This window comes from Rhinoderma darwinii, chromosome 2 (genome assembly GCF_050947455.1).
Source record: "Rhinoderma darwinii isolate aRhiDar2 chromosome 2, aRhiDar2.hap1, whole genome shotgun sequence".
Taxonomy (NCBI): Eukaryota; Metazoa; Chordata; class Amphibia; order Anura; family Rhinodermatidae; genus Rhinoderma; species Rhinoderma darwinii.
In genome coordinates this window covers 290,457,248-290,482,496 of record NC_134688.1, presented here as the reverse complement: position 1 = coordinate 290,482,496, position 25,249 = coordinate 290,457,248, and the positions used below count along the sequence as shown (strand labels likewise).

Here is a 25,249-nt window from a genome sequence, read left to right as displayed (position 1 = left end):
TAACTTTTTTGCTTTATTGTGTTTTTTTTATAGTAAAGCATTTTGTAAGGGGAAAAAGTGGGTTTCTCATTTTTTTTAAATTTTTTTTTGTTATTAACTTTATTCAACTTTTTTTTTTTTTTTTTTTACTTGTCCTACTAGAGGACTTTCATATGTGATCATCCGATCGCTTTTATAATACACTGCAATACTTCTGTATTGCAGTGTATTACTGCCTGTCCGTTTAAAATGTACAGGCATCTGCTAGGTCATGCCTCCGGCATGACCTAGCAGGCATTCACTACAGGCAGACCTGGGGGCCTTTATTAGGCCCCCGGCTGCCATCGGAGACACAGACACTCGGCGATCTTATCACCCGGTCGAGCAGGGATGCCCATAGCTACCGCTGGCAGCCGAGAGCAGGGAGATTTGATAGCTCCCTGCTCTGTTTACTTTATTCTACAGCAGCGCCGTGGAATAGCGGCACTGTAGAATAAAGCCCAATAATGACCGCCGTGAAAAGGCTTATCGGCGGTCATTAAGGGGTTAATTACCAAGCTATTTTTTTTACGTATTTCCATCGTCACATTCAAAGAGCTATAACTTCTTTACTTTTGCATCGACATAGCTGGATAAGGACTTTTTTTTGCGGGACAAGTTGTATTTTTTAATAGCACCATTTTGGTGTACATATAGTTTATTCTTTAACTTTTATTAACTTTTTTAGGGGGGGGGAATAGAAAAAAAAACGAGCAATGTCGCCAGACTTTTTTGCGTCCTAAATTTATGCTGTTTACAGTGTGGTATAAATAACTTTATTCAGCGGGTCGTTATGATTGCGGCGATACCAAATTTATGTAGTTTTCTTGTTTTACTACTTTTACACAGCAAAAACAATTCTGTTTTTTTTTTAATTATTTGTTTTAGGTCGCCATATTTTAGGAGCCATAACTTCTTTATGTTTCTGCCGATGCAGCTGTAGGAGAGCTTTTTTTTTTGCGGGAGAACTTGTAGTTTGTATTGGTATCGTTTGTTTTTTTAAGGCAGGATGAACAGAAAACAGCATTTCTGGCATAGTTTTTTATTTTACTTTTTCAAAGCGTTCACGATTCAGGTTAAATAATGTAATAGCTTTATAGGTGGGGTCGTTATGGACACGGCGATACCAAATATGTGTAATCTTTTTTGTTTTTTTCATAATAAAGCATTTTGTAACAGACTTCGTTCCTCGATCTTATGTGCATCCCCGCCTACCGCAAGTACGGTTCACTAGAGCAGTCTCCCCTTCAGTTGTGTTGGTGCATCATCATCCCACGTAACCGCTAGGGGCCTGGCACTATGATGTCCCTGTAGAAGTAAGCCAGCTGTGGGATGATGATACATCGACACATCTGAAGGGGAGAACGCTCGCGGTCACGTGGGCATGTGTCGGTGCGTCATCACTGCATAAGGACTACAGGACTTCCGGTGACCCAGCAGTGTATTGCCAACCGGAGAAACGTCACAGTAATGCAAACACATGTACATTAGTAAGTGTGTCCATATTCATCATTTATTTCATTTTGAGAACATTTTTGTTCCCTGGAAACCCCTTTAACTCTTTTTATAGTCCACTAGGGGAATTTACTGTGCGATCATCTGAACACTTTTATAATACACTGCAATACTTCTGTATTGCAGTGTATTACTGCCGGTCAGTAAAAAAAAGGACAGGCATCTGTAAGGCCATGCCTCTGGTATGGCCTAACAGGCATCAACTAGAGGAATCCTGTTAGGCCACGGGCTGCCATAAAAACCACCGACACCCTGCGATCGCAGGGTGCCGTGTGGTGAGAAAGAGCCCCCTCCCTCTAAAACCACTCAGATGTGGCGCTTGCTATTGAGGGTTTAAACGAGCAGGATCGATACGGATATCGATCCCACCCGCTCGAGCAGGTCTGCTCCCAGATTTACCTGCTCCCGGAGGTGTTTATTTATTCCGACGTAGTGCCGTAAAAAGGTTACTGCATCAGAATAAGGGCAGATACAGACGGACGTTGCGTTTTTGCGCGCGCAAAAAACATTTGACAGCTGCGTGTGTCATCCGTGTATGATGCGCGGCTGCGTGATTTTCGCGCAGCCGCCATCATAGAGATGAGGCTAGTCGACGCCCGTCACTGTCCAAGGTGCTGAAAGAGCTAACTGATCGGCAGCAACTCTTTCAGCACCCTCGACAGTGAATGACGAACACAATATACAGCAACCTGTTAAAAAAAAAGAAAAAGTTCGTACTTACCGAGAACTTCCCGGCCGTTGCCTTGGTGACGCGTCCTTGGTGACGCGCCTCTCTTGACATCGGGCCCCACCTCCCTGGATGACGCGGCAGTCCATGTGACCGCTGCAGCCTGTGCTTGGCCTGTGATTGGCTGGAGCTGTCACTTGGACTGAATTGTCATCCCGGGAGGTCAGACTGGAGGAAGAAGCCGGGAGTTATCGGTAAGTCAGAACTTCGTTCTTTTTTACAGGTTCATGTTTATTGGGATCGGTAGTCACTGTCCATGGTGCTGAAACAGTTTAACTCTTTCAGCACCCTGGACAGTGACTATGTCCGGACGTCGCGTACCGGAAATTTTTTTGCCGGTTCGGCCGAACCCGGTGAAGTTCGGTTCGATTGTCCGGGTTCGCTCATCTCAAAGACACTCCATTTGGATGTTTGGAAACAGAAAAGCACGTGGTGCTTTTCTGTTTACATTCATCCTTTTGACAGCTGGTGCGCTGTTTCAGTCGGTTCGCACGGAAGTGCTTCCATGCGACCTGCGTGGTTTTCACGCACCCATTGACTTCAATGGGTGCGTGATGCGCGAAATACGCGGAGATATTGAACCTGTCACGCTTTTTGCGCAGCTGACAAACGCTGCGCAAAAAGCACGGACTGTCTGTACTGCCACATAGACTTGTATTGGTCTGTGCGTGGCGCGTGAAAACCACGCGGCCCGCACGGACCGAATACACGATCGTGTGAATCCCCCCTAAAGCCCATTAGTGGCCGTCGTAAAAACACCTATGGGTGGTTATTAGCGGGTTAAAAAATATCAGACAACCGCTTTAACTATTGGTTATAGGGCTCTAAAGCTGCATCCAGCTGAATCACTGCAGAATAAGTACATAAATTTGATATGAAGAATAGGAACAAATGTTGTAAATTGCACAAATTTTATAAATTAGTAAAATAGGTAGATCTTCTGCAAACAATGTACAATGATAAAAAAAAAAAAAGAAGTTTAAAAGACCTGAGTATACATTTCTAAAAAGAAAGAAAACAGTAATGTCAATGGTTTAAATCCAGACTGCGCTTGTAGCGGATCGGTCACCATGATATGCTGTCCTATTTAACCCCATGTGACTGCTGCAGCGTCATCCCAGGAGGCCGGGCTACATAGAGAACAGAAGAACTCGTCGCTATAACAGAGAACCGGGTAAGGAATTACTTTTCTTTGTTTTCTGCAGTAGAGATTCTGCCAGAAAATCTGCATTACAGGGCTCCAGGGTGGATACGCTGTGTACTTCTACACAGCATATCCTCCCTGTGTGAACATACCCCAATGGTACAGCTGAATTGTTCCTATAATATGCTGCCCTTAAAAAGGTGGTGACAGATCTGGTTTGTTGTTCAACCATCATGGCACTCCAGTTTGAGGTGGCCATTCTAAATGGGTTTCAGCCTTCAGCCTGTATTGCAAGGTCTGTTACGCTCATTAGCCATACACTTCTATAGAGAGCTCTTCTGATTGTTACGGTGTTTCAGAGTTGTCGAAGGTTGACGACGCAATAACGTGTCCCCCATGTCCTCCTCTCGTGGTTCATCGTACACTGTAGAAATGTAATACCTTGGTTTCTTCTGTTTTGGACAGAAAGTTGACAATTTTTCGCCATGATACCTACGAGAACAACCAAAAATGACAAACTTAAAATCCGCAATCCATTTTCCTTTCATGAAATAATTTTTTATTAACCCCATCCCGACATTTGATGTACATGTTTATTGTAGTCGAAAAGGAGGTTCCCACAAAATGACGTACATGCATACTAAGCTAAAACTCTGCTGTAATGGACGGGATTGAAGCTAGCGCCAATCCTGGCAGTTTAACCCCTTAGATGCTGTCAATAGCGACTGCAATATCTAAGGGGGGTTGTACCCCATTGGCCACCCTGCGGCATGATCGAGGGGTGCCAATGGGTTGCTATGGCAACCGGCCTATAAATGGCCTCCTGGTCTGCCATTTACAGAAGCCTCAGGGTAAAACTGACAGGAATAATACACTGCACTACATAAGCAATATCCATGCTACAAAACCCAAATGGCAGTCCTTCCATTCTGAGCCCTGCAGTGTGTCCAAACAGCAGTTTACATCCACATATATGACATTGAGGTACCTGGTAAAACCCGCTTAATTTATGGGGTGTGTCTCTCCTATGGCAAAAGATGGGTGCAACACTTTGGGCACTGAAGTGGCATAGCTGTGAAAAAATGTGCAATTTTTACTATGCAATTTCCACAGCACACCAGTTTCTGGAAAACACCTGTGGGGTAAAAATGTTAACTACACCCGTAGGTGAATGCCTTGTGGGATGTGGTTTCCAAAATAAGGGTAATTTTTGGTGTATTTCCACTGTATTGGTACTTCAAAGGCTTTGGAAATGCAACATGGCATCCACAAACCATTCCTACAAAATAGCCAAATGGCCCTCCCTTCAGAGACCTGCTGTGTGCCCAAACAGCAGTTTATGACGACACATGGGGTGTTGCCATACTCGGGAGAAATTGTGTAACACATTGCGGGGTGCTATTTCTCCTGTATTCCTTGTGAAAATGATACAGTTTGAGCTAAAGTTACATACTATTGGAATTTTTTTTTGTTAATTTTCACGGCCCAATTCTAATAAAACCTATGTGGGGTCAAAATGCTCACTGTACCCCTAGATGAATTCCTTGGGGTGTAGTTTCCAAAATGGGTCTTTTTGGGGGTGTTTCTTATGTTTTGGCACATAAAAGCCTTTTCTTCCACCGATAAATTTAAAAAAAAATGTACTCCCCTCACCGTCCGGCTTCTCCACAAGGATGTGGTTTCCAAAGCAGACACGCAGCACACAACGTCCAGCATCAGGATGTTGTGTGCTGCGTCACATATAAAGCCCTCACGCTGTTTGGCGTCAGGACCTTTTATGCATTGTGGCCTTATGTGGGAGACTGAAAAGATCCAGGGGGAGGAGAGGAGAGTACATTTTTTGTCAGGTCATAGATGACCCAAAGTTCATATATTCCTCTCAACGTGTCCCGAAAAAAACCCCTAAAAAAACAATCCACAATCTCAGAATCACTTGGATAAATAATAGCATTAAAAAGTTATTCCCACATCAAGTGAAATGTCAGATCTGAAAAATGGGGCTCCGTCAGGAGGGCCAAAACCGTCTGCAACAGCAAGGGGTTAAAGCAAATGATTACGTACAGTTACAGGAAAAAAAATGGTGGGGAAAAGTAGTAAAGAGGAGTAAAGGAAACACATCAAATGTTATTGTACTAAACTAGATCCCTACCCTAAGCCATATTTGCATTTTGGATGTTGTCCTTCATTCTCCAATGCCTCTGGGATTCCTGCTCCACTTGAACCGAGTCCTGTTCCATCAGTCCAGCCTTGACGCTCCATTACCTTTCGTCCAACTCCCTGGAAATGGATACATTGTATGGGAAAATTAACTAAGCAAGTACATATGTGCTGTTCACCACTTCTGCATTCCTTCTAAAAACGACATGTGCAGGGTTTCATTTGCCCGATTGCTAGTAAGGGGAGTTTACAAGTCACCCTGATGGAGACCTCTCTTAAGTTACTACATAGAGTCTATATGGTACCGACCAGAATACACACCATGTACCCTGATATCCCTGACCCATGCTTTATAGGGTGTGTGGACCCCGGCACTCATCTGCAGACGTGGTGGACTGGTCAGAAAGTCAAATGCTTTTGGAGATCGATTCTGACACTTGCTAACTCAGTGATGAATATTCACATAGAGCTAACCCCTGGGGTTTGCTTACTGAGGGTTAAGCCAGACGGTCTTTCTTACTCTACCTTTAAATTGCTTCAACTCCTTACGATGTCAGCTAATATACATGTTGCTCAGAATTGGAGAAGGCCGTCACTTTCAATTACAGCAGTAAAAAAATCGTATGAATAAAATATTGGTTTACGAAAAATGTAACGCCATTAGACAAGATGCAGTAGCACAATTTGATAAGATTTGGTCCCCATGGCTGCGAACTATGGCGGCCCCAACCCCCTCTTATTATTTAGCAATATAATGTTATCTCTGTGTGGTGGAGCGCTCGGGTCCCCATCCCCATTCTTTAATTTGCTTATGATCGAGACTGTGATTTGGATTGCACCAGGGATGTTTCTATATCCACCCATGTGACGGCATTTCTAGGCATGTTTTTTCTCTGCATGCTTCTTATACCACAGACACCACGTTTATATTGTTTGCTTTTATCTAGTCCTTTTAAATAATATACCCTGCTGGATATCGTTTATGTGACTTCCTGCGTGAAGTCTTGATTTATCATCTGCATATGTAAAATGCCTATTGTATATCCGAATTTTGTAGAAATGCAATAAATTACTTTGAAACATAAAAACGACATGCGCTTGGCAACTCCTTCCATTCCAGAAAGGACTGTGGGGACGACAAAATGCACCCCAAACTCCGTGCCAGGGGCCGTACCGTGGGCATTCTCCCTCTGCCATACAGTGGAAGAGAAAGTTTATAAAGAATGACTGATGCCACTATCCCAGTTAAAATCCACACCTCCCCCACAGCAGAAGGTCGCAATCTCGTAATGCTTCCAGCCTGGGGCCAGGATGGCAGAAATCACTTTGTAACCTGGGCTTTAAAGCATAAAGTAGATGCATAGTAAATGATACACAGCAAGTGGACAAGATTTTCCACAGGTTATGCGGTTTGTTTTTCTGTAGCCTGTTCATTCGTTTACATAACCAGATGACCACATACCAAACTTCTCCCGAGCATGGTTGCATGGCAGGATTACCTGGAAACAATCTAACATGTGGCCATGAAAATGGATCAGTAACTAAAATAATAACAAAGATAATAAAAGGAAAGCTTATTTCCAGTTATTCGCTAAAGAGTCCTCCAGTTTCCAAATGACTTTTTTCTTGCCTAGTAGCCTAAAGGATCACAGTCCAAATGTTCTTCTGCTTAGCAACAGCTTCTGCGATATGTGGGGAACATTGGCAGATCTGGTTACTTGCTTAATAGACGGTGGAGTGTTTTAAAATGTGGTTGGTGATTGCACAACCGTATCCAAGGTCATCAAGTTGGCTTGGCTGAGACTTCTATAGAAGTTATACCCCGTACATACTTCGTTCACTACTTGAACCAGATATACCCATCTTCTTCCCCGTTTTGTTTCCAGGGTTGCCAAGAGACAGGTTCACACCTACATGTTTGGTGGTCGTGCCAGATTATCTCTACTTTCTGCACAAAAGTTTGTGACCTTATTAGAGCTACGATAGGGAAGCTTTCCTGTAAATCCCCGATGCTTTGCTGCTGGGAGATAGACCGTTGGGTTTGAATAACTAGCAACACAAGCTTTTCCAGTTCATATGCACAGCAACTAGGATTCAAATTGTAGAAAGCAGGAAATCCCAACATCTGTCTTTCAATTTAGTTGACTATAAACATCCACAACTCTCTCTGAAAGGGCGTTTTAAAAAAGTTAAATATATCGCTTATTTTATTAGAGAACATCAAAGCCCTATATCTGAGAAAAATGAGACCAAATATAAGTAGGAGGAATAGAACAATTTGCTATCAACCCCTTCTCTACCCTTCCTGACAGAGCCCAATTTTTCAACCCTGACATGTGTCACTTTATGTGGTAATAACTTTGGAATACTTTTATGTATCCAAGCGATTCCGAGAGTGTTTTCTCCTGACACATTGGACTTTATGTTACTGGTAAAATTTGGTCATTACATTCAGTATGTAATTGAGAAAAACACCAAAATGTAGTGAAAAATTGCAAGAATTAGCATTTTTATAAATTTTTATAAAATAGTTACTAGTTAACATTTCCCATATGTCTACTTTAGATTGGCATCATTTTTAGAAAAATAAAAGGATGTTCAAGGACATTCCAAGGCTTATAACTTTAGAAGCGATTTCAAAAGGCTATTTTTTCTGGGACCAGTTCTGAAGTGGCTTTAACCCCTTCCCGCTCCTTGACGTACTATTACGTCATGGCAGCTGTATCGTTAGCGCTCCATGCCGTAATAGTACGTCTCGGGAGTAACGGCCGTTTCGGCCGTCCTCCCGACACATACAGGAGCTGTGACGCTGCTGTCTTGTTCAGCAGCTGTCACAGCTCCTACAGCGGGGACCGATCGCTGTGTCCCCGCTGATTAACCCCTTAAAAGCCGCGTTCTATAGAGATCGCGGCTTTTTAGGGGTTAAGCTGCCATCGCCGGCCTGCTACGCGATAGCGGCCGGCGATGGTGACTATGGCAACCGGACACCAAACAATGGCGTCCGGCTATGCCATAGACGGAAGCCTAGTGGGTCCTGACAACGTCAGGACCCACTATGCTTGCTGTCAGTGAGTAGCTGACAGTTCTAATACACTGCACTACGCATGTAGTGCAGTGTATTAGAATAGCGATCAGGGCCTCCTGCCCTCAAGTCCCCTAGTGGGACAAAGTAATAAAGTTAAAAAAAAGTTAAAAAAAGAAGATGTGTAAAAATAAGAAAATAAAAGATTTAAAAGTATTAAAAGTAAAAATCCCCCTTTTTCCCTTATCAGTCCTTTATTATTAATAAAAATATATAAACAAACAAATAAACTATACATAATTGGTATCGCCGCGTCCGTAACGGCCTGAACTACAAAATTATTTCATTATTTATCCCGCACGGTGAACGCCGTAAAATAAAATAATAATAAACCGTACCACAATCACAATTGTTTGGTCACTTCACCTCCCAAAAAATGGAATAAAAAGAGATCAAAAAGTCGCATGTACCTAAAAATGGTCCTGATCGAAACTACAGTTCGTTACGTAAAAAATAAGTCCTCGCACGGCTTTATTGATTGAAAAATAAAAACGTTATGGCACTTAGAATAAGGTAACACCAAAACTGAATGATTGTTTACAAAACGTATTTTATTGTGCAAACGCCATAAGACATAAAAAAAAACTATAAACATCTGGTATCGCCGTAATCGTATCGCCACGCAGAATAAAGTGAATATTTTATTTATAGCGCACGGTGAACGCTGTAAAAAAAAACGAAAAAAAAAACAATCGTACAATTGCTGTTTTTTAGTCACCACGCCACCTAAAAATAGAATAAAAACTGATCAAAAAGCCGCATGCACCCCAAGAAAACTACAATGGATTCCTCAAGGGGTCTAGTTTCCAAATTGGGGTCACATTTGGGGGGTTTCCAATGTTTTGGCACCACAAGACCTCTTCAAACCAGACATGGTGCCTAATAAAAAAGAGGCTTCAAAATCCACTAGGTGCTCCTTTGCTTCGGAGGCCGCTGCTTCAGTCTATTACCGCACTAGGGCCACATGTGGGATATTTCTCAAAACTGCAGAATCTGGGCAATAAGTATTAAGTTGCGTTTCTCTGATAAATCCTTTTGTGTTATAAAAAAAATGGTATAAAGAGGATTTTCTGACAAAAAAAAAATGTAAATTTCACCTCTACTTTGCTCTAAATTTTTGTGAAACACCTAAAGGGTTCATAAACTTTCTAAATTCTGTTGTGAATACTTTGAGGGGTCTAGTTTCTAAAATGGGGTGTTTGATAGGGGTTTCTAATATATGGGCCCCTCAAAGCAACTTCAGAACTGAACTGGAACCTAAAAAAATAAATAAATGAGGCAATACTTCGCTTCTTACATTATACTGATAATGAGCCGTGCCCACCCCGAGATGACCCCAGTTTTGACCGTTTGTATAAACGGAGACCCCTATTAGACCGTTCCAGTGCCCGGTTTTCCCATGCATACAACCCGAGAAGTGTATTTCTATTGATGAGTCCCTGGTACATTTTAAAGGGAGGGTTCAATTCCGCTAGTGCCTGCCGTGTAAGAGGGCAAGGTATGGCGTGAAGATGTATAAGCTGTGAGAGTGCATCAGGGTATACCTACAGATATATGAAGGAAAGGCCACCCCCAAACCAGACTGCATCCTGGGCTACAATAGGTACATGGGAGGGATGGACTTGTCAGATCAAGTCCTGAAGCCCTACAGCGCCATGCGGTGTGGTATAAGAAGGTGGCCGGGCACATCATACAGATGGCTTTGTACAATGCGTACGTGCTACGTCGATGTGCAGGCCAGACGGGAACTTTCCTGGAATTTCAAGAGGTGATTATTAAGAACCTAATCTTTAGGGACCAAGAAGGGGGGGCACCCAGGACTTCTGGAAGCGGGGCCACACGCATCGTACCAGGGCGGCAACACTTTCCAGGGGAAGTTCCCCAAACTGGCAAGAAGGGAAAAAGTCAAAAGAGGTGCAAAGTCTGCTATAAGAGGGCGATAATGGCTGACACAATATATCAATGTGACACGTGTGCAGAATAACCAGAGCTCTGTATGAAAGTGTTTTAAAATTTATCATACATCCCTTGGTTTATAATTGACCCCAATTTTACTTACCCTGATGCACTCCACACAGCTTATCCCCCCTCGTCTTTCCCCTCTGGGCCCTGCTGTGTGTCCAGGCAGCTGATAACAGCCACATGTAGGGTATTGCCATACCCGGGAGAACCCACATTACAGTTTATGGGGTGTAGGTCTCCGGTCAAAATGCTCACTACACCTCTAGATGAATGCCTTAAGGGTGTAGTTTTTAAAACGGGGTCACTTCTTGCGGGTTTCAACTGTACTGGTACCTCAGGGGCTTCTGCATACATGACTTCGCACTAGAAAATCCCCAGTAGGCCAAATGGTGGTCCTTTCCTTCTGAGCCCTCCCATGGGCCCAAACGGCAGTTTATCACAACAAATGGGGTATTGCGGCACTCAGAACAAATTGCGCAACAGAATGGGGTATTTTGTTTCTTGTGAAAATAAGAAATTTTCAGCCAAAACTACATATTATTTGAAAAAAATAATTTTGTTTTCATTCCCAGCCCAATTCAAATAAGTTCTGTGAAAAAACTATGGGGTCAAAATGGTCACAACACCCATAAATGAATTCCTTGAGGGGTGTAGTTTCCAAAATGGGGTCATTTGTGGTGGGTTTCTATTGCTTTGATACCTCTGGGGCTCTGCAAATGCGACATGGCACCCGAAAACCAATCCAGCAAAATCTGTACTCCAAAGAACACACAGCGCTCCTTTCCTTCTGAGCCCTCCCATGGGCCCAAACGGCAGTTTATTGCCACAAATGGGGTATTGCCGCACTCAGGACAAATTGGGCAACAAAATGGAGTATTTTATTTCTTGTGAAAATAAGAATTTTTGAGCTAAAATGACATATTATTGGAAAAAATATATATTTTTTTAATTCCCAGCCCAATTCAAATAAGTTCTGTGAAGAAACTATGGAGTCTAAATGGTCACATTACCCATAAATGAATTCCTTGAGGGGTGTAGTTTCCAAAATGGGGTCACTTCTGGTGGGTTTCCATTGCTTTGATAACTCTGGGGCTCTGCAAATGCGACATGGCACCCGAAAACCAAACCAGCAAAATCTGTACTCCAAAGAACACACAGCGCTCCTTCCCTTCTGAGGCCTCCCATGGGCCCAAACGGCAGTTTATTGCCACAAATGGGGTATTGATGCACTCAGGAGAAATTGGGCAACAAAATTTAGTATTTTGTTCCCTGTGAAAATAAGAAATTTTGGTAAAAAATGTCATTTTTTTTAATGTCACAGCCCAATTGAAATAGGTGCTGTGAAAAAACTGTGTGGTCAAAATGCTAACAACAACCATAAATGAATTCCTTGAGGGGTGTAGTTTCCAAAATGGGGTCACTTTTGGTGGGTTTCCATTGCTTTGATACCTCTGAGGCTCTGCAAATGCGACATGGCACCCGAAAACCAATCCAACAAAATCTTGACTCCAACAAACATATAGCGCTCCTTTCCTTCTGAGCCCTCCCATGGGCCCAAACGGCAGTTTATCACCACAAATGGGGTATTGCCACACTAAGGACAAATTGGGCAACAAAATGGGGTATTTTGTTCCCTGTGAAAATAAGAAATTTTGATCACAAATGACATCTTATTGGAAAAAATGACATTTTTTTCATTTCAGAGCCCAATTCAAATACGTGCTGTGAAAAAACTGTGTGGTCAAAATGGTAACAACAACCCTAAATGAATTCCTTGAGGGGTGTAGTTTCCAAAATGGGGTCACTATTGGGGGATTCCTACTGTTTTGGCACCTGAACACCTCTTCAAACCTGGCATGCTGCCTAAAATATATTCTAATAAAAAAAGAGGACTCAAAATGCACTAGGTGCTTCTTTGCTTCTGGGGCTTGTGTTTTAGTCCACGAGCGCACTAGAGACACATGTGGGACATTTCTAAAAACTGCAGAATCTGGACAATACATATTTAGTAGTGTTTCTCTGGTAAAACCTTCTTTGTTACAGAAAAAAAAATGAATAAAATTGAAATTCAGCAAGAAAAATGAAATTTGCAAATTTCACCTCCACTTTGCTTTAATTCCTGTGAAATGCCTGAAGGGTTAAAAAACTTTATAACTGCTGTTTTGAATACTTTGAGGGGTCTAGTTTTTAAAATGTGGTGTTTTATCAGGGTTTCTAATACATAGGCCCCACAAAGCCACTTCAGAACTCAAGAGGTACCTTAAAAAAAAGGCTTTTGGAAATTTCTTAAAAATATGAGAAATTGCTGTTTATGTTCTAAGCCTTGTAACGTCCAAGAAAAATAAAAGAATGTTCAAAAAACGATGCCAATCTAAAGTAGACATATGGGAAATGTGAACTAGTGACTAGTGTGGGTGGTATAACCGTCTGTTTTACAAGCAGATGCATTTAAATTCTGAAAAATGCAATTTTTTGAAAATTTTCTCTACATTTTGCAATTTTTCACCAATAAACACTGAATATATCGACCAAATTTTACCACGAACATGAAGCCCAATGTGTCACGAGAAAACAATCTCAGAATCGCTTGGGTAGGTTTAAGCATTCCCACGTTATTACCACATAAAGTGAAATATGTCAGATTTGAAAAATGGGCTCTGAGCCTTAAGGCCAAAACTAGGCTGCGTCCTTAAGGGGTTAAAGGACGGGTGTCGCGGGAAAAAACATTTTTAGATCAATTTGCTTTTAGTGTTTTATTTAAAAAAAAAATATTTTTTTAAAAAACTTTTTCTTCTCTATGGGGGCTGCCATTTTTTTTTTCATCTCTGTATGTGTCGATTAACGACACATACAGACATGGAATACGGCACATACAGCCCCATAGAAAATGCGAACGAGAGCCGTTCCATTCACTATGCTGTACGCCGTCTGTGTGGGAACGGCGCATGTGCCGCTCCCACACAGTCCAAATGGAAGGTCTTCGGCCGAGCGATATCCGGCGCCATTTGCTTGTGGACCGGAAGTCGCGGCCGGACAGTAAGATGACTACTTCCGGACATGTGTTCTGAAGCAAGCACTAGGAGCGGAGGGAGCGGACGGACCGGAGGGAGCGGCGGCGGCAGGAGCAGGTAAGTTATGTCTGTGTATGTTCGTGTTTTAGTGTGTGATTACCACTGTATGTAAACCTACTACACTGTGTATTCGCTCAAAAAATGGCGGCACACAGTGTAGGAGGATTGAACATTCAATCCACTCCTTTCTCCTGGCACTAGCCAGGATAAGGTAGGGGGGATTCTGTGAGCTCACTAGAGCGAGTGTGTTTACACCAAATTTGCAGCATAAAGCAATGTGGTTGCTTTACCACATGCCAATGCTGCAATTTTGGGAATTGCTCCCTCTAGTGACCAGCACAGGGAAATGTTATCAATTAGAATCTAATTTATAATATTTCCTGACTTGTGAAAAAATTTAAAAAAATTATAACAATGTCTAATCGTATATAATAACTGTTTAACTAAAACTCTAGCGACACATTCCCTTTAAAGGGCCCATACAATACAAACCCCCATTAATCACATTTTAAAAATTGCACCCCTCAAAGTATTCAAAACAGCATTTAGAAAGTTTATTAACCCTTTAGGTGTTTCACAGGAATTAAAGCAACATGGAGGTGAAATTTACAAATTATTTATTTTTCAGAAAATTCATTTTAACCTATTTTTTTCTTTAACACAGAAGGTTTTACCCAAGAAATTTATTGCCCAGATTCTGCAGTTTTTAGTAAGATCACACGTGGCCCTAGTGTCCTACTGGACTGAAGCACCGGCCTCAGAAGCAAAGGAGCACCTAGTGGATTTTGGGGCCTTCTTTTTATTACATTATATTTTAAGGTACCATGTCAGGTTTGAAGAGGTCTTGTGGTGCCAAAACAAAGGAAACACCCCCAAAAAAATACCCCATTTGGGAAACTACACCCCACAAGGAATTTATCTAGGGGTGTAGTCGGCATTTTGACCCCACAGGGTTTTCATAGATTTTATTAGACTTGGGCTGTAAAAATGAAAAATATAGTTTTTTCAAATAAAACGTATAATTTTTTCATTTTCACAAGGACTATTGGAGAAAAAAGCACCACAACATTTGTCAAACAATTTCTCCCAAGTACAGCAATACCCCATATGTGGTCATAAACTGCTGTTAGGACACACGGCAGGGCTCAGAATGGAAGGAGAGCGATTTGACTGAGCGCAAATTTAGCTGGAATGGCTTGCGGAGGCCATGTCGCATTTGCAAAACACCCGAGGGGCCAAAACACTGGAAACCCCCCACAAGTGACCCCATTTGGGAAACTACACCCCTCAATGTAATTATCTAGGTGTATAGTGAGCATTTTGACCTCACAGGTTTTTTTTTCCCTAAATTATTGGAAGAAGGCTGTGAAAATGAAATCATCTAAGCGTTTAGTGAGAATTTTGACCCCAAAAGGTTTTTTGCTGAATTAATTAGAATTAAGCTGTGAACATGAAAAATTTTATATTTTTTCCAGCGCAGAATAAGAAGGTATAATAATGCGGTAAATAATACAATTATCCATAGATGTGTGGTACGCTGTAAAGCTATCCGTTTTGCACAGGCCAGTGTAGCACTAATAAACGGTGTCCTTTCTTACCCCCCATTTGGGGACTTTTCGTCCTTAGTAGTTTGGGACATTTTGCTGGGAAAGTGTTGCGCTGGTATATCATGGGCGCCCTCGCTTCCAGCAAATGTTCCATGTCCTAGTTCCTAAATACTAGGGCCCTGAAACGAAATTTTTTTGCTGCGTTTTTTTTACAGCGTCTACGATGCGGGATAAATTACGTAATTGTTTTATAGGTTGGGTTGCTACAGATGTGGCAATACCAATTATGTATCTTTTTTTCCGTTTTTTCTGATACTAAAAGACTTATAGGGAAAAAGGCAATTTGGCTTTTTTTAACTTGAAACTTTTATTTTAATACACTGAATTACATATGTAGTGCAGTGTATTAGAGCGGTCAGTTACTCACTGACAGCAAGCCTATGGGGATCCGCTTTAGGCGGGTCTTCATAGGCTTCCGTACAAGGCAGATACAGAGGCCATTATTAGGCCTCTGGTTGCCATACCAACCATCGGCACCCCAGCAATTGTGTCGCTGGGGCGCTGGTCGAGTAAAAACCCCTCAGATGCTGCGCTCTTTTTTGAGGGGGACTAACTCCGGTCCTTGCAGTTACAGGAGAGTGTCAGCTGTAATATACAGCTGACACCCGGCGGTGATGGTGCAGCATCTGCTTCTGAGTCAACGTGACGTAACTGTACTGCGGTTTGCAGGTACCCCTTCCTGACAGTGCCGTATACATACAGCGGATGTCGGGAAGGGGTTAAAATGGCACATGGCTTGAATGTGAAAATGTGCCTGGTCAGGAAGGCGTTAAGGAGAGAATTAATAAAATGATTGTTTGTGAAAAAAAATGTTGCTCTCTCAACTTACAGTATGGAACAATTTCTGAGCAATTTCTATACTGGGCGTTTTTTTACTTTTTACCAAGTGAGCGTTGTATAGAGAAGTGTATGATGCTGACCAATCAGCGTCATACACTTCTCTTCATTCATTGCCTAGCTTGTTTTGCACTGCACAGCGTGATCTCGCGAGATCAAGCTGTGACAGGACTTCCGCCCACAGGTTCTTCATTGGAGCCAAGGAAGAATGAACAGACATCGCCTCCAGCCGCTGCAGATTCGGATAAACATCCTGGCACAGCTGGAGGCGATGCCTGTTGACTCTTCCATCGCTCCGGTGAAGAACCTGTGGGAGGAAGTCCCGTCACAGCGTGATCTCGCTAGATCATACTGTGCAGTGAAACAAGCTGGGCATGAATGAAGAGAAGTGTATGACGCTTATTATGAGCGTCATACACTTCTCTTTATAACGCCCACTTGGTAAAAAGTTAAAAAACGCTCAGTTGGTCATTAACTAATTAGCATAAATCTAAAATTGCTCATAACTTGCTCAAAAGTTAACATTTTTCAAAATAAAAACCACTGTTATCTACATTCCAGCGCCGATCACATTATGTAGGAGATAGGGAATTTATAATCTGGTGACAGAGCTTCTTTAATCATCAAAGAGAAAGCTGTTCTAACCTTTGTATACTGTTCAAAGCCACCCAAGTCAAGTTTCTCCGCAGTTGTGTCCAGTCCATCTCGCCTTCTCGTCTCTAGTCGCATCTTCAAAAAATCTCTAGCATCCTTATCTCCGGTACCAGGCTCATAATACTCACTCATGTCCACATCCCAATCGTCAGCCGTCTGTTCATCAAAATCTGGAAAGAGTAACAAAAAGAAAATTAAAAGGTGCCATTGTGAAGACATACATGGTTGCTATCGGCAACAAGTACAGTTTTTCTGTAAGAAAGTACTGATAAATCTGGCCTAATACACTAAAAGTTAAATTGAAAAGCCACTTCATTCGAAACACTATTGATTTTGAAGACAAGTTTAACCGGTTCAGGACTGGGATATTTTGAGCCTTCAGGACCAGGCACCATTTAGCCATTTTTCGTAGTCAATGTGGGTTTCTTTTGTAGAATTTGTATACACATTCTTTTTGCTATTTTAGAATTTTCAGGTTTCTAGTTTGAAAATAAGTGGAAAAAATATGCTTTTTTACTTTTCAGCAAATTTTTTCTGGTAATAATATGGTTTTACCCTAAAATCGATTTTGATTTATTACCCCTGAGGAAGCCACGTTGGTGGCGAAACGTGTGGGGCTGTTTTTATTCACTATCCCTAAACATTGGTATATTCTGCTTTGCATACTTGCTGCTTTATTGATGCAACGGTCTTTGTATTGTATTACATTTTCAGCATATAGATAACAGAATTGATTTGTATAGCAGCCATTTGTATTGAGAAGAATAGTGTTTGTACAAGGGCTTATCACGCTATGGCACGAGATCACGCTATGAATGACAGCACAGCAAGATCACGATGTGCAGCTATTAAGTCCCACACAAACTTTACCGAAGTGTCGGAAGTGTGAATAGACATCGCGTCCTGGCTGGAGGTGAGGTCTATTCACTCTCAAGACACTTCAGTAAAGTTAATGTGGGGGTATGTGAGATCACGCTGTGCTGAGTACAAATGGACATGAATGGAGAGAAATGTAAGATGCTGATTGGTCACTTCTGATTGGTCAGCGTCATACACTTCTCTTTACAACGCCCAGTTGGTAAAAGGTAGACACACCCATTTGTCTATTAAGAAACTGATTAGCATTAATAAAAAATTGCTCATAACTTGGTAAAAAATGATAATTTTTCTAAATAAAAACCACTGTTATCTACATTACAGCGCTGATCAGATTATGTAGGTGATAGGGCACTTAGAATCTGGTGACAGAACCTCTTATGATTTTATGATGTGATGTTTATGTCAATAAATATTTTTCTAATTTTGCAATTTATCATAGTATTTCTCATTGTGCCAATATACATACCCAATTTGTGGTGTTCATAGTTTCAAGTTGTTTAGGGTATGTAGGAAAACTAGGGCAGTGCCCGCTGGAGGTAGTGTTAGATTAATATATTACATGTCTATTTTAGGGTAATTGGGTCAGGGCTAGCGTTACAACAATGATTGGCGGAGGGACTGTGTTTTTTTTTTTTTGGGTGGGTGTTTTATGTATATTATTTTGTTTCTTTGAACTTTATTTTACTTTTATTTTTATAGTCTGTCTCTATAAAATTTGAAAATAACTGTGGGGGTACTTCATTTTATTTTTTCTTTTGCACCTTGTTTCTCCACTGTAACCGGGGCTGCTTCTATCTTCTCCTCATCCTCTCCGATCGCTCGGGCAAGCTAAAACCCGTGTCGAAAATACACTATGGCGTGGATTTTAAGGACCTCGACCACCGGCCGTTTATATACAGCCGGCGGTCGGGAACCAGTTAATGAGATAAAGCTTATTCAGAAATTTAATTGACAAGCAATGCTCACTTTTGGTTGGCAATGAAAGTCTGGCCCTTCTGACATGTTTATCATCTGTTAGCATGTAGAGCAAATTGTTAAATCGTACCTGACTTTTCGGAATAAGCGGTCATATGTGTGTACATGAGGAATAACACTATATCTGGCCATTATATGAATTATATATGGCATTATTTAGCAGTTTTCTCCTCCCTATCTCTAATTCTCTGTTGTCTCTGAGCTAGTGGGTGGAGCCTAATGCCATCATCTTCTATACACCGCACTTATAGAAGAGGGAAATCCTACTCTCCTATCTCTATCACATATACACACACTGCAGCAGAATGGAGGAGATTTTACAGCAGTACAGACCAGTGTAGCGGAGAATCCTGCTCTGGGGTGACATAGAAATCTTCCCAGCAGCCTGTGTGGTTCTCACTCTGCTCCTGCTTCCTCCCCCTGCTCACCCCTCCCCTCTCCACAGATTTGTGTGCAGCGTCTGTGTGACTCACTCTTTCCTCCGGCTACCCCCTCCCCTCTCCATAGACTTGTTTTGGAAGGCAGTGACGTGACAAATATATGAATATGTGTTCAGATAAGCCATAACTATTGGTGACCTAAAAGTCAACAAAAGTAAACAATAGACACGCTAGACAAGATACATAAAACAATGGGATGGGGGGAAAAAATAAAAAGCAGCTCTAACTTCTGCGTCCATTTACTCATTGAGGATGCCGCAGTCTAGCAATGTCTAGAAATCACAGCCCGCGAAGCAACCAGGAAAAATCATAAAAAATGACTTCTTTAGGTTTGACCAAGTATTTAATGAAAAGCATAACAGAGACATATTGGGTGTATTTGTTGTTACTCTAGTTATGCTAACTTTGTGGTAGGACTCAAATACATGATCCCAAAAGGTTTTTTTATCAATGGGTAACCCCACCACACACATAAGAGAGCCCCTCTCTCAGAATGACAGCGTCAACACGGGTCAGGGACAAAAAAAAAAAAAAAAAGTGTATGCATGTACAATAATTGGGCATCTGAACCAACTAAATAGCAATTTAGAAATATTTTCCCAGGTTCGGCAGGTAATAGTTAAGGCATGTACATATTTTCCATATAGCCCCATCATCCAGTGTATCCAAGTCTACCTCGCAGTGATTTGTAAAACATGGTTACCCGAGCTGGACCGATGGCTCGGCTGACAGCAGCTCATGTGTCTCTCTAAAACACAATGTAACCCTAATACCTATCATCTAAGTTTATGAACTTCGATGTGATCAGTATTAGGATTATATTGTTTGTTGGAGACACACAGGAGCCACTGTCAGCCGAGCCGTTGGTCCAGCTGACTGATTTGGACTTACAGTTGTGTTATGCAGCTTCTATGCTTGGTGAATACATGGAAGCTGCAGCGCAAAAGGAAATAGCCTTTATTTGTTTTTGGTGCACTCAACTTACCCCCTTCCTCCTGCTGCCATAACTGGGCATCTGTGTAGAATACTAATCCTGATCCACCCTTTTCCCACTTGAGTTCAATCCTTTCCTCATACAAACGTTCCTTAGACCGTTCTTGTGAAGTGACGTCTTCATGTAAAGCTTCATGTCGCTCCCATTCTTCACAAGTGTCATTATCCTTCAAAGGACAAAGAAAAATGGCTATAGTTTACTTAAATCTAAATCAAAATTATCTTAACAGATACACGTGATCTCAGACCTCCACTGATTTCAAAAATAAAAATATACTAGAGCACTAAAACCCCTTTGACACTGCTGTGAATACTATTAATTGAGGTAGTGGGGCCTTCATTGTATTTTAAACATCAAAATACAGAAAAGGGGCCGCCTTACCATGACAACTCCTTTCCATATGCCCTTTAAGGTCATATGGACGTCATATAGTGGAGTGCTGCTAACAGAACGACTCTATGGCAGACCCAAGCCATCCATGTACTATATTTTCCCTGCAGTGCCTGTGGATGTCACAACCCCTTCATTGTGCGGATTTGCCAGGTCCCAGAGGTTGGACCCCCACCAGTCAAACATTGATGGCTTTTTCTAAGAAACAATGTTTAAGTCCCGAAGAACCCCTTTAAAGATCCACGTTAAACTGCATTTCATTCAGCGATAAACCAGAATCCCCTTGAATGTGGAATCAAAACCAAGTTGTATCCCGCATGGCACCCCTAAAGATCAAAGATATATGTGCGTCTATTCCTCATTGAAACACAAGAGAAATAAAGAGAACATGCCACGTGTGGACCTGAAGCAGCCATTCCAGGACTTACATCTTCAGAGTGTGATTGTTCCTCATTGTCATTTTCTTCTGTAGGTAGATCTGATTCAAGCATATTTGATCCAGTGTTCCCCCCTTCACTTATCTCATGTCCATTGGCAGTGTACACACCCTCTTCTTTTTCTGAGGTCTCTGTTCCGGAATAAACATAAGGGACATTGCTGTAACGACGCCTCGAACGACGAAACTGCAGGCCCAGTCGAGTTATGAGCTTGGGGGGCAAGCGGCACGATCGTATTAGCTGCATGAATACACCCACAGGGGTACCAACATTTCCTTGGGGCATGAGTGCTGGAGGATTGAGCTCAGACATTCTGAGCAACTCTGCTGACGTTACTCGCTGTTCTGCATCGGTCACTGAACATCGGGCTCCCAACAATTCACGTCGAGTCTTGTAGGGGAAGTCCTGGGGATCTAAAGATGAAAAAAAATGTTATAATATGAATGACATTTCATTCCATGTTTTACCTTATAGCGATTATCGAATTGTATGATCAATAGTAAAATCAATGTAAAAATAAAGCACTGCCTCAGGAATGCAGAGATAAACAAGACTAAGGCGCCGTTCACATATGTCCGTTGTCCCTGTCAGTTTCCCTCCAGCGTGTTACAGAATAGCTGGAGGGAAACGGATGCTAGAACGGATCCCATAGCTTTCTACGGGATCTGTCCTGGCACAGGGGACATACATTGTGGCTACATACGGCGCTGGACCTGTGCAGCGTTTTTGGTTGCGGCTCCCAGGGAGGATCGGCGCCATATCCTATCTATTTTAATTGTTGCCAGGTGAACACCGTGTGCTGCCGCATCTACCTTCCGGCAGCACCCGGCGGGAAGGTGGATGTGAGCTAGGAGTGGAATCTCCGGTCATAGCATTGCCAGGGATTCCGCTCCAGGCAGAGCCCCTGCCGACTACCTCCCAACCGTCCCGGATTCAGTGGGGCAGTCCCCAATTCCCGGGAATATGTCCCGCTGTCAACCGTGTCCGCGTCCTCAGGACGCAGACACGGTTGAACTTAATACTGAAGCAGGGAACAATCATCAAGAATGAGTTCAGAGCAGAGAAGCAGAGGGAGCTCCTCCGTTAGCGGAGGATTCCCCGGCACAGCGTGGCGCCATCCACGGGGGCGGGGGGAAGGGGCTGCGTGGCGTCATCCACAGGGGGGGGCTGCGTGGCGCCATCCACCGGGGGGGGGGGGGCTGCGTGCGTGGCATCCATGGGGGGGGGGGCTGCGTGCGTGGCGCCACCCACGGGGGGGGCGGCTGCGTGGCGCCATCCACGGGGGGGGGGGGCGGCTGCGTGGCGCCATCCACGGGGGGGCTGCGTGGCGGCATCCACTTGGGGGGCAGCGTGGCGCCATCCACTGGGGGGGGCAGCGTGGCGCCATCCACTGGGGGGGGGTGTCGGCTGCATGGCGCCATCCACGGGGGGGGGTGTCGGCTGCATGGCGCCATCCACGGGGGGGGGGAGATCTGCGTGGCGCCATCCACGCGGGGGGGTGCCTGGGTGGCGCCATCCACGCGGGGGGGTGCCTGGGTGGCGCCATCCACGGGGGGGGGGGGAGATCTGCGTGGCGCCATCCACGCGGGGGGGTGCCTGGGTGGCGCCATCCACGCGGGGGGGTGCCTGGGTGGCGCCATCCACGCGGGGGGGTGCCTGGGTGGCGCCATCCACGCGGGGGGGTGCCTGGGTGGCGCCATCCACGCGGGGGGCCTGGGTGGCGCCATCCACGCGGGGGGGGGGGGGGGGGGCCTGGGTGGCGCCATCCACGCCGGGGGGGGGGCCTGGGTGGCGCCATCCACGCCGGGGGGGCCTGGGTGGCGCCATCCACGCCGGGGGGGGGGGCCTGGGTGGCGCCATCCACGCCGGGGGGGGGCCTGGGTGGCGCCATCCACGCCGGGGGGGGGGCCTGGGTGGCGCCATCCACGCCGGGGGGGGGGCCTGGGTGGCGCCATCCACGCCGGGGGGGGGGGCCTGGGTGGCGCCATCCACGCCGGGGGGGGGGGCCTGGGTGGCGCCATCCACGCGGGGGGGGCCTGGGTGGCGCCATCCACGCGGGGGGGGCCTGGGTGGCGCCATCCACGCGGGGGGGTGCCTGGGTGGCGCCATCCACGCCGGGGGGGGGGGGTGCCTGGGTGGCGCCATCCACGCCGGGGGGGGGGGGGGCCTGGGTGGCGCCATCCACGCGGGGGGGCCTGGGTGGCGCCATCCACGCGGGGGGGGGCCTGGGTGGCGCCATCCACGCGGGGGGGCCTGGGTGGCGCCATCCACGCGGGGGGGCCTGGGTGGCGCCATCCACGCGGGGGGGGGCCTGGGTGGCGCCATCCACGCGGGGGGGGCCTGGGTGGCGCCATCCACGTGGGTGGGGGGTACGGGACTGGGTGGCGCCATCCACGCGGGGGGGGGGGGTGCCTGGGTGGCACCATCCACGCGGGGGGGGCCTGGGTGGCGCCATCCACGCGGGGGGCCTGGGTGGCGCCATCCACGCGGGGGGCCTGGGTGGCGCCATCCACGCGGGGGGGGGGGACTGGGTGGCGCCATCCACGCGGGGGGGGGACTGGGTGGCGCCATCCACGCGGGGGGGGGACTGGGTGGCGCCATCCACGCTGGGTGGCGCCATCCACGCGGGGGGGGGGGGCTGGGTGGCGCCATCCACGCGGGGGGGGGGGGGGGGGCCTGGGTGGCGCCATCGACGCGGGGGGGGGGGGGGGCCTGGGTGGCGCCATCCACGCGGGGGGGGGGGGGGGGGGGCCTGGGTGGCGCCATCCACGCGGGGGGGGGGCGCCATCCACGCGGGGGGGGGGGGGGTCTGGGTGGCGCCATCCACGCGGGGGGGACTGGGTGGCGCCATCCACGCGGAGGGGCCTGGGTGGCGACATCCAGGGGGGGGGGCTGCGTGGCGCCATCCGGGGGGGGATGCGTGGCGCCATCCAGGGGGGGGGGGCTGCGTGGCGCCATCCAGGGGGGGGGCTGCGTGGCGCCATCCAGGGGGGGGCTGCGTGGCGCCATCCAGGGGGGGGGGCTGCGTGGCGCCATCCAGGGGGGGGCTGCGTGGCGCCATCCATCGGGGGGGGGGGGGCGCCATCCACTGGGGGGGGCGCTGCGTGGCGCCATTCACGGGGGGGGCTGCGTGGCACCATCCAGGGGGGGGCTGCGTGGCGCCATCCACAGGGGGGGCTGCGTGGCGCCATCCACAGGGGGGGCTGCGTGGCGCCATCCACAGGGGGGCTGCGTGGCACCATCCACGGGGGGCTGCGTGGCACCATCCACGCGGGGGGGCCTGGGTGGCGCCATTCACGCGGGGGGGGGGCCTGCGTGGCGCCATCCACAGGGGGGGCGCTATCCACTGGGGGGGGGCTGCGTGGCGCCATCTACAGGGGTTGCTTTACCACAGTTACCATGCTGCAATTTTGGGAGCTGCTCCCTCTAGTGGCCAGCACATGGAAATGTTATAAATTAGAATCTAATTTATAATATTTCCTGACTTGTGAAAAATTTTTAAATATTAAAACAATGTGTAAACACTTAAATACTAATTGTTTAACTGAAAAAAATATATATATATTTCTAGCGACACATTCCCTTTAACTTGAAGCGTCTGTCACCACAATAGACAAAACCTGACACACTTTATCGGGGGAGCAATAAAGGCACGGCTCGTTCATGGTAAACGCCACCTCTCATACCCTTGTCCGGAGTGTCTCGGACTCTGTGGATAAGGCAACTCCCGGGTACTTGATTCCCTGCTGGGTCCAGCCATGGTTTTCCATGATACATCTTCATGAAGCTCTCTGCCCTCTTCAGCCTAACTGTAACCGGACAGCAGAAGCTGGTACATCTCTCAGCCGACAATTCCCTCCGCTCAGGTCGGTGGCGATAGTGAAAACACACGAAGCCATCGCTTTCCGTGAACTGACTGAAGTAATGACGCAAATGAGCAGAGCGAAACATGCCGGGAATCCTACTGATTACAAAAAGTACCGGGGCACACTCTTCCTCCATTTTTCCAGATACAGTCATGTGACTATCACTATCCGCCATCTTGGTGGTGGCGGGAAATTGCCGCCATGTTGGCTGGGGAAGACTACCACTTTCAACCATTTTAATGGAAGAGTAGAAATCCGATCACGTGATAATCCGCCATCTCACTGACTTTTACAGCCTCGTTAATTAAGCCTAGAGGAAATAAAAGGGAGCTTAGATTCTAGACGTGAATGAAGGCGCGATATGTTTCTTTATCTATAGAAAGACCTCTAAATATACTGTAGAATTCGTAAACCGTGACCATAGAACTTTCCAGAGCTGCTTTCTGATTGGGCAGCACAGGCCAATCCTGTTCAGCCTAAAACCATAGAGTGCT

At 45.7% G+C, this 25,249-nt stretch overlaps 1 protein-coding gene across 1 annotated transcript; it reads right to left on the bottom strand.

Moving 5' to 3' along the window:
• Positions 1 to 813: 813 nt before the first annotated feature.
• GPATCH3 (G-patch domain containing 3) lies at positions 814 to 25,195 on the bottom strand. The gene is made up of 6 exons (XM_075853447.1): positions 24,576 to 25,195; positions 20,881 to 21,302; positions 20,054 to 20,228; positions 16,766 to 16,944; positions 5,554 to 5,681; positions 814 to 3,896 (listed from the first exon to the last, which is right to left on the bottom strand). Exons 1-6 carry the CDS (start codon positions 24,988 to 24,990, stop codon positions 3,728 to 3,730), a joined length of 1,488 nt encoding a protein of 495 aa, XP_075709562.1. The 5' UTR covers positions 24,991 to 25,195; the 3' UTR covers positions 814 to 3,727.
• Positions 25,196 to 25,249: the final 54 nt, after the last annotated feature.

Bases quoted from the DNA above. Each gene is read 5' to 3' on its own strand.
- GPATCH3 (XM_075853447.1), bottom strand. From the start codon at position 24,990: ATGGTTGAAAGTGGTAGTCTTCCCCAGCCAACATGGCGGCAATTTCCC. The intron at 20,229-20,880 runs GTAAGTCCTGGA...TGTCCTTTGAAG, and splicing joins AACAATCACACTCTGAAGAT to GATAATGACACTTGTGAAGA. The intron at 3,897-5,553 runs GTAGGGATCTAG...TTGTTCTCGTAG, and splicing joins AAATGCAAATATGGCTTAGG to GTATCATGGCGAAAAATTGT.